We start from the raw sequence: 10,342 nt of genomic DNA on the forward strand, positions 1-10,342 counted from the left end.
GTATTGTTATGGTTAGTACAGAACTACAGTTTCTCATTTAGTGGAACCGTCACAACCATCATCTATTAATACATTCAGTAACAGCTGTTTGTTATAATAAATTATAGAATTCTTTGTAGAAAGAATTTTATTTTTTGATTGTTAAATTCTGAATTATTAAAACCTTTACATTTCTTTAAGAATGCACTTACTATGTTTATCTTAGAAACTTGCACATAGGTTTATAGTCTATTTCCAAACTTATGGAGAAATATTCCAATTTACAGATTATTAATATTGGAAAACGTATAGTTTGTACAGTATAGTGTGTACATAAAACACGTTATTTGTAAACAAGGTTTAATAACAATTAAAAATATAAATTGAAATGTATGATGCATGCATAAGTTAGAGAACATTATGGGTGTTCAGCATATTAAATTACTCTGCTAAATGGTAGTATGTTCATAAATAATATCAGAACTCTTACCTTCGAGGACTATATTTGTAAAACATGCTTAGATAAATTTGAAGTATATTTATCCGTATACTTAAGGAAGTTGAGTCTTGCAAACAAATATACAAAGCTATACTTTGTATATGGTCTTGTTTAGAGAAAAAACTATCAAAAATGATTCTACGTGGATCCAACATGATTTGAGAACACATCTGGCATTAATAACAATATTGTGATAGAAAAGTAATTATGTTTTTAGTTATTATCCACGTTATTTTGTAATTCTGTTTTACTATTGTGAAGCAGCTTTATATTCAGTTGTATTTATTTTTTTCACAGTTATGGTACATTTTAAACTAAGCCTCTTGAAATAAATTACCAAGATGTTTCCTGATACAGTTATGACCTTATTGTAAAAATGCCTTGTTTAATGGACCCAGTTTGAATCAACAACAGACATTTCTTTACTTTCACGTGTCTCAATACCTTGACCTTGAATGGTTTACATTAGAGAGGTGGTATTTTACCAAAAATACAAGGTTTAAATAAATATCGTATCTGTGTAATTTTAATGGGAACAAAAAGAAAAAAACAAAGTATATCAGGTTAGGCAGTCGTGTCAATTCTAAGGAACTTGTCAGTGAAAAAACAAAAATTTAAAATAAAACATTCAAGGTAAATCTGAAATAAATTATAGCTCTGGAAACTGTATTAACACAGGATAATACCATATGAACTTAGCATTCGATTATTAAATATTTTTTTAGCTCTCATTTTAGTCATTTAGACTAACTATAGATAAAACAATACATTTGTGTTTTGGTGAGATGTAATTTATATTCAAATATTTTAAACATATAATTAAAAGTTTGATCCAGGTTAAAAAACGTTTTGGAAAATAATCAATTTTTTATTTTTGAATAAAAAAAGCTAAATGTTTAATTTATTTTAAATTTGTAGTAAAAACAATGTGTTGGATATTTGGCCTAGGTATATTTAACACTTTGAGAATGCCAATTCTTTTATTTTATCGGGAAATAAGGGACAAAAATGTCCTAAGTTAAAATAAACAGTCTTGGATTTCATAAAACTTAAACCTTACAGCAGATAAACGAAGTTTTATTTGCAAAAATTGTTTCAAACTAGGGAAAAACTGTAATTTATATAGTTAAACGTTTTTTAAATTTTAATTTGGGAGTTCAGTTTTTGATAAGCGGTAAGTGATTGTGTTTTCATTCTAATGGGGTGAAATGCATATTTAAAACTCCACATTATTGAAAGTTGAAACCTACTTCTAAAAAAAAATTAAAACATTTACGATGAACAATCCCTGGTCCACATTCGTCATATTCTTGCTTGGTAATCCACATCATTTGAAAACTAGATAAAGATGATAAAATTGAACCGCCGATCCACACCGAGTATTTCCTTTCCGGTGGAGCAGTTACTTTAACTTTCATCGTGACTGGAGCTAACGCTGTAATTTCTTTCTGCATCCTATCGTTAATACCAGAGAACATAGAAGAACCACCAGATAGTACAATATTGGAATAAAGGACTTTACGAACATCAACGTCACATTTCATGATGGTGTTGTACGTCATCTCGTGGACACCACAGGCTTCCATACCTAAATAGGACGGCTGAAATAGGCACTCCGGACAACGAAACCTTTCATTCCTGAGGTTGATAACTTGACCATCGGGTAGTTCGTAAGACTTTTCTAGCGAGTTGCAAGTTGCAGATAAATTCATTTCCTCTTCGAAATCGTACGCAACGTAACACAGTTTTTCCTTTACATCACGAACTATCTCCCTCTCAGCTGTATATAGTTTAGAAAACTGAAAGTGTAATCACAAAAATAATACACAAAACAACCATAATACAACAATACTTCGCTCATGTCGTGTAAAAGTTGTACAAGTCGTTTGGATTGGGTGATTTCTTTACATATTGTGTATACACAAAACCATTAATGATGAATTTTGCACCAAATCGAAATACAGTCAAGTGGTATATTAAAATGATTAAATAAAACATATCTTAAAGAATATAAAATTAACATTTTTGCTTATTTGTTTGTTTTTAGAAAGATGGCTTGTAAAGGTTTACGAGTATTTGAACACTACCAAAAACTGTATTTAAGAATCAGCGAGTCCAATTAATATGGTTAACATCAGATAAATATTTATACACTGTAAGAAAAACTACATTTATATCACAAGAAGAGCTTTTATATTATGAATAAAGGAACTGGATACTGTTAGTGCAACTACATCGACACAAATAATGGAAATTTGTTGAACTCCAGTTCTATCTACATAAACGTCTATATTAACATGTATTCATTGCGTATTATTATTGTAAATAATTCGTTCACAGTTTTCATTATTGAGGTTGAAATTTTTTGAATGGCAGAAGGTCCAATGTAACTTTAAGAGGTTCCACACTAACGATGATATAATTGGACCACGTACCAGGAATTTTTGTAATATAATAACCCCCATGATCGATGCATCTTGACATGTAACTGTACAACATTTTAGTAGGAATGTCAAAACAGATTTAGATAAGATGGTTTGAGGAAAGTTATGGGTACTTTGGAAGTGCGTCTGTCGCAAACAAAATTTGATATACATGTATATCTTATACCCACTGTTCCGCTTATAAATATATTTTGTAAACTTGAGATCGTCTTTTTGGTTTGTTTAGTAAGGGAGATGAGTAATTCAAGAGATGTTAGAAAAGATTTTTTCCTATATAAACATTAATAACAATAGTAAATTTTAGGGTAATACACGACAAAGTAATTGATAACAAGTATGTCCTCTCATTAATATAAACCAAAATTAGTGGAATTCAAAATATTTTCTACTTTTGTGATGTTTTCTCACTGTTCCCCATTGGGACAGCAGTAATTTTGTAGATTTGCAACGGTAAAATACAATATTCGATTCATCGTGGTGGGCCCAGCAGGTAGCTTAAAGTGGCTTTACTATAAAACAAGCAAAAATTAATCTGATCCCTCACCTGCGGCGTAGCGGTATGTTTGTGGAACTATAACCAGAGGTTCGATACCTTTATGGACACAGCACAGATAGCACATTGTGTAGCTTTGTGTTTCACTTCGAAACAAAACGTTTCCTCACATTTGTTTGTATAAAAAATATTATTTTCTATTTTTATATATATACATATATTAAAGATTTTGTTTGTTTGATTTTTAATTTCGCGCAAAGCTACACGAGGGCTATCTGCGCTAGCCGTCCCTAATTTAGTAGTGTAAGACTAGAGGTAAGGCAGCCAGTCATCATCACCCACCGCCAACTCTTGGACTATTCTTACTGTCACACCATAACGCCCCCACGGCTGAAAGGGCGAGCATGTTTGGTGTGACGGGGATTCAACCCTGCGAATTACGGGTCGAGTGCCTTAACTACCTGGCCATGCTGGGCCTGATACATTAGAGAAAGAAATTTATCGGATATAGTAATTTACTGCCAAAAGAAAAAGTTGAATATTCTAATTAATAACATTTAGTAAGTTATGGATTAAACTGTTTTCTTATTGTTTTAGAAAATTACTAAACAATCCTACCAGTGGATGGAAAATCATAACCTCGTTCTGCCAAAATCCTTACTAGGTAATCTGTGAGATCCCGTCCACCTAAATCCAAACGACTTACGGCATGTGTCAAAGCATAACCTTCGTAAATTGGGACTGTATGGGATACGCCGTCCCCACAGTCTAAAACGTTACCAGTAGTGCGGCCAGATGAATAGAGGGATAGCACAGCTTGGATTGCGATGTACATAGCTGGAGTGTTAAAAATTTCAAACATCATCTGAAACAACCAGAGAACGATTACATAATAAAATGTATAGCATATATTTAATAAATATACTTAGCTATATGTAAGATGTACATGCGCAGAATCTCCAAAAGTGTTGTCATTGAATAGCAAATAATTGGTTTGTTTTGAATTTCGCGCAAAGCTACACGAGAACCATCTCTGCGAGCCGTCCCTAATTTTGCAGTGTAAGACTAGAGGGAAGGCAGTTAGTCATCACCACTCACCGCCAACTCTTGGGCTACTCTTTTACCAATGAATAGTGGAATTGAACGAAACATTATAACGCCCTCACGGCTGAAAAGACGAGCATGTTTGGTGCGACGGGGTTCAAACCCGCGATCCTCAGATTACGAGTCGAATGCCTTAACCACCTGGCCATACCAGGCCTGAATAGTAAATAAAAGTAACAAAGATTTATTACCTTTGAAATTTATGTTATGTTGTAACCTACAGAGAGGTTCGAATCCCCATCGCACCAAACATACTCGCCCTTTCAGCAATGGGAGCATTATAATGTGACAATCAATCCCACTATTCGTTGGTAAAAGAGTAGCTCAAGAGTTAGCGGTGGGTAGTGATGACTAGCTGCCTTCCCTCTAGTCTTACACTGCTAAATTAGAGACGGCTAGCTCAGATAGCCCTCGTGTAGCTTTGCGCGAAATTCAAAACAAACCAATTCTACAGAGTGCATAATTATTCTCGTGATTCAAGGCGTGCGTATGTTGTGAGGTAGAAAATTTAAATATATGTTTTGTTTATTATTCATTTATTATTCTTTCTATCGTTTAGTTCAGCTATTAATTTGACATTAAAACACTGACTCACCTTCCAGCTGATCACGTTTATTTTGAGTAATTATTTGTTATGAAACTGACACCAGCTTCCCTAATGGTGACTTAAGAGACATTATTAACATAACAAAAGATTATGTTAATTTACGATCAATGAGATGTACTCTCCTGAGACACAAGATAGTTGATGAACGTTATAGTCAATTTATTGTTGTTCTTTGTTTACTTGATATTGTTAGTAAGATAGAAAAGTTATTCTGGAATATAGAGTTGCTGTTGTTTTTTATTTATCTATTGTTTCTTCTGTTTCTTTTTGTCGGTCCATCATTTGAAACAATTGTTCATTAATTTATTTATTAACTGTGTTTTTAGTAAATGTGAGTTTTATTCCCAGTGTTCTTACAGTTTAATATATATATATATATATATTTCATTGTTGCTGAACCCTAGATGTAGCAGCATGTTACTTTTGACAGTTACAACGTTTTACTGACGTCACGACAGTACAAGTTGCAACGTTAAGAATCCCTTATGTGACGTTACTTTAGTAGCTACTGACTGACTGACTGACACACCACTGTATAATGGTATAAATGGTCGAAACAAATGACTACTCCAGGTGGCTTTGGCCCCTTTCGGGAAAATAACAGGTAAAACCTATTATTCGAGACTTTGATACCATAAAAATAATAAATCCGATATATACGGTCTCTAGGAGAAATGGATATAAACAAAATTAAAATTCCCTTCAATATCTAAGAAAGTTTAATTTCTACGCTTTTAGTTTATGTATATATATATATAAACGAAATAGTTAAAAATTTTAGTTTGCAAGTGAATTTTGTAAATGAAGGGTAACACACCTGTGTGATTTTTTCTCTGTTAGACCTAGGATTTAGAGGAGCTTCGGTCAGTAGCACAGGGTGGTCTTCTGGCGAAACTCGAAGTTCATTAAAGAAGGTCTGTTGCCATATTTTTTCCATATCATCCCAATTAGTTACAATTCCATGTTCAACAGGATACTTTAAAGTCAAGACACCACGTTTGTATTCAGCTTCATCTCCAACGTAACTGTCTTTATGACCCATTCCTACCATTACAGGCTGAGCAGCAAAATAATAACATTCACTACACAAATTTCAATAACGAATATTGATATATAAAACATAAAATATTCTACATTTTGTCTTACCAAGTGGCCAAGTTACTTTATAACAAAATCGTAGCATTAACCTTTTACTTGTAGCATCTCTCAGAGTTTGAATTTCCTTTGATAAACAATCAAAAATTATTTAATAATATATTAATGTATCTTGAGCTATAGTTAGGAAAACGTTCGCAGAAAAAAACAGAGTAACGTCATCATATGATACCACTTACAAATTAATTATATTAAATCACAATAGGGTGTTTAAATTTCATAATAAAAATCAACCTCGAGATACGTCCTTCATACTAGCCCATCAAAGCTGCATATAATTGACAAGTACATATCTGTTTGAGTAAGTGTACTGATTAGTGTCCCTGACTAAAATCCAGGGTCCGTAGCAAAAAGTGAAAGTGAAATCACACAATTCAATTAAAGCTGACGATGAGTGATGTTGAATAGTTGTCTTCACTCCAAGGATGGTACGCGCAGTGTGCAAATAATACTTCTATAACTTTACACAAAAAACAAATCAACAAAAATTACTGAAAACATACATTGCAAAAAGTAATTTGTAAGAAATGTTAAGATATTTATTATATTTTGTTAAAATTCCAAGTACATGCACACGAAATCTTTCTGAATTTCCATATATGCACATATATGCAACGGTTTTCAAAGCTTTAAAGCTATTTAAACATACAGCAGTCACTGTAGGTTTCTATATTTATTTAATGGTGTAGATGGTTGATGTTTCATTTGTTAAAAGCTGCTTCACTCATTAGTAGAGTACTTTCTCAAAGTATATATTCATGTGTTGAGTGGCATTTCTAGAATAGAACAGGAGGTGTAACGTAACAAAGAGTTACTTTGAAGGGCAGTAAAATTAACATGTTCATATCAATAAGAGTTCATGTACATAATTTAAAAATATTAAAATACTGTATCTCAGATGGAGTCAAGAGTTCTTCAACGAGGGAGTCTCCTTGGCTTTATGATGCAACAATAGTTCTGAAATAGTTGATTCTCCATATAAGTGACTTTATAACAGTTCTTCCTCTTATATACTCAGTAATTTTAAATATATAGTAGTGACTCTAAATTCAAATTTGCATGTACGTCATCACTGGTATTAAAAGTGAAATGTACAGCAGACCGTAAGTTTCACCATTTTATATATTCAGATCAAGCTTATTGGCCTGAACAACAAAATATTCAATAAAATAGCTATTTCAGAGTACTACATAACTCGATGATTGAGAACAAATTAGAGAGAAAATAAACACACTTTATTATAACACAGTCACAATGTGTGTTTTTACTTAAATGCTACTCTGTCGTTTCCATTCGATCTAAAATGACTTCCTTTCAACTTCTTAGACTGATATCATCTAGAAGATTATTTAAATCTAACGTTCGTTACCCAGAGCAACTAGCTTTACTCAGGAGCTAGTAAATGTCACACAGACTTGAGGAATGTTGTAATTAAGGTATCACCTAAACTACCACTGGAAGACACTGCTGTCAACGTCACTGTACAATGTGTAGCATTAAAGCAATATCTATTATGAGCAGAAAAGATGTTATCTTAAGAGAATAACAAAGAAACCAAAGCATCTTGACAATTTTGTTGACTACGTATTATATAATAACTGTAGATTCAAAGAAAACCAAATTCGAAAAAACATGATATGAAAATGAGAATGCAGAAAATACAATGAAACAGAAAACTGAAAGTTAAAGTTTTAGTGTTCTGTTGTTTTTGTTGTTTTAACTTATTAACGTGTTTTAAGTGAAGTAAGTATTTCGGTTGCTCCGTGGTAAGCTCAAGGGTTTATCACGACAAAACTCAGGGTTCATCCATCACGGCGAACAAAATGGATCATTTCTCATGTAGCTTTGCGCTAAAACAACAAATGACATAAATAATTAATGAAATGCTCCCCAGTAGCTCAGCGGTATGTCTGTGGACTTACAGCGCTAAAAACTGGGTTTCGATGCCCGTGGTTGGCAGAGCACAGATAGCCCATTGTGTAGCTTTGTGCTTAATTGAAAACAATTAATAAAACTAGGGTATATTTCTTAAATTTATGTTACAAAAGTTATACCACAGCTCAGAAGTTACTATCGAAATTGTAATTTCGCATACAATAGAAATTCTGTAATAATTATGCGTTATCTTTTTATTCACATATTTATTCACTCTCATTTATTTAAAAGTGTGAATGAAGAAATATTACAGAACATTTACCACATACCAAGTAACGAGGTCGTCCGACTACGGAAGGGAACACCGCCCGAGGAGTGTCATCTCCTGCGAAACCAGCTTTGCATATTCCAGAACCAATATCAATCACAATTGGAGAAATGTCGTCGTCACCCATTGTTTATTTTCCAGCCTTTTAAAGCTACAGAAAATATATGTATAACATATGTGTGTATATGCATTTATGTTTATATAATGAAAAACAAACAAACATTGGATCAGTTGTAGTATATTTTGTATTACTGATGTTACAGCCTTTTCTGGAATCGTATTTCTGAGTTGTTCATTTTCTTTAATACATTTAATGACACCAATTAAGATTTGTTATGATAAAATATTTTGTAAGAGAAATTGCTTTACAGATATTGTATTTTTGATACTGAAATGCAAAATATAAATAAATATCTCTTACCAACAATCTAAGCACATTGAAAAAGTAATAATCCAACTTCTTTCCCTAGATTGCAGTGTCAATTTCTCCAACAAAATTGGTTCAAATGCTTGCAAAACGCCCCCCAGTGGCACAGCGGCATGTCTGCGGACTCACACTGCTAAAAATCGGGTTTCGATAACCGTGGTGGGCAGAGCACAGATAGCACTTCATGTAGCTTTGTACTTAATTCCAAACAAACAAGCCTGTGAGAGTATGAAACGTATCTTCTAGTGATTCAAAAAGTTTAGAGCATGCAGTTTGGCATTCTAGTCTCATACAAATTGAGCAAACTTTCAGAATATGAGAACACGTGTATGAAATAGAAGCACAAGACACGCATCAATACCTCTTTCATACCCAATTAGTAACTATCAGTGATGTCGAGAAAACCCACTTGTAGAGAAATATATATGCAAAAACGGCTCGTTTGGGTTGAGGAAATATTTTACATAGAAGAGCGAACAACGTTTCGACCTCCTTCGGTCATCATGAGGCCTGGCATGGCCTAGCGCGTTAAGGCGTGCGCTTCGTAATCTGAGGGTCGCGGGTTCGCGCCCGAATCGCGCCAAACATGCTCGCCCTCCCAGCCATGGGGGCGTTATAATGTGACGGTCAATCCCACTATTCGTTGGTAAAAGAGTAGCCCAAGAGTTGGCGGTGGGTGGTGATGACTAGCTGCCTTCCCTCTATTCTTACACTGCTAAATTAGGGACGGCTAGCACAGATAGCCCTCGAGTAGTTTTGTGCGAAATTCCAAAAACCAAACCAAACCTTCTTCGATCATAGTCAGGTTCACAAAGAAAGAGGTAACTGACCGGAAGCTGACCACATGTGAAAGGGGTTGTGTAACTGAGTGTCGGAATGTAGAGGGCGGTGTTAGATGTTTGAATATATTTATTTTATTATATTAATATAGGTATAAAGGCGTTCCTTTATATTGGTTTATTTTGGGTTTAAGTTGTTGTATAAGTAAGGCTTCTTTAATTTTGCGTTTGTTTATGTTTGTTTCTTTATTTAGTATTTGAGTGTTTTCTATGGTTATGTTGTGTTTATTTGACGTTTATTTCGAAAACGTGTGAAGGTGACTTTTTTATGTTCTTTGAATCTGGTTTCCATTTTTCTACTTGTTTCTCCAATATAGATGTCGTGGCAGTTATCACATTGTATTTTATAAATAATGTTGGTGTGGTGTTTGTCAGTGTAGTTTTTACATAGTATATACTTTAGTTTTGTGCCTGGTTTTTGAATAAATTTGGTATTAACTGGAATGTCATATTTTGTTACTAGTTTTTGCCAAATGTTGGTTATTTGTCTGCTGATGTCAGGAATATATGGTATTCAGCAGTATATGGTTTCGTGATTTTTTGATTCGTGAGATATATTTACCTTAGTTGGTTGATTATGCTTTCTGTCTAG

The 10,342-nt window shown here is 33.5% G+C and overlaps 1 protein-coding gene across 1 annotated transcript; it reads right to left on the reverse strand.

The window, feature by feature from the left end:
* Nucleotides 1-1,761: 1,761 nt before the first annotated feature.
* Nucleotides 1,762-8,611, reverse strand: LOC143224984 (actin, cytoplasmic 1-like). The gene is given in 5 exon segments (XM_076453568.1): nt 1,762-1,979; nt 1,981-2,258; nt 4,034-4,280; nt 5,944-6,183; nt 8,486-8,611. Coding segments are annotated over 5 exon segments (963 nt in total). The 3' UTR covers nt 1,762-1,907.
* Between the last annotated feature and the right edge of the window lie 1,731 nt (nt 8,612-10,342).

The sequence above is a fragment of the Tachypleus tridentatus genome, chromosome 9 (genome assembly GCF_004210375.1).
Source record: "Tachypleus tridentatus isolate NWPU-2018 chromosome 9, ASM421037v1, whole genome shotgun sequence".
Taxonomy (NCBI): Eukaryota; Metazoa; Arthropoda; class Merostomata; order Xiphosura; family Limulidae; genus Tachypleus; species Tachypleus tridentatus.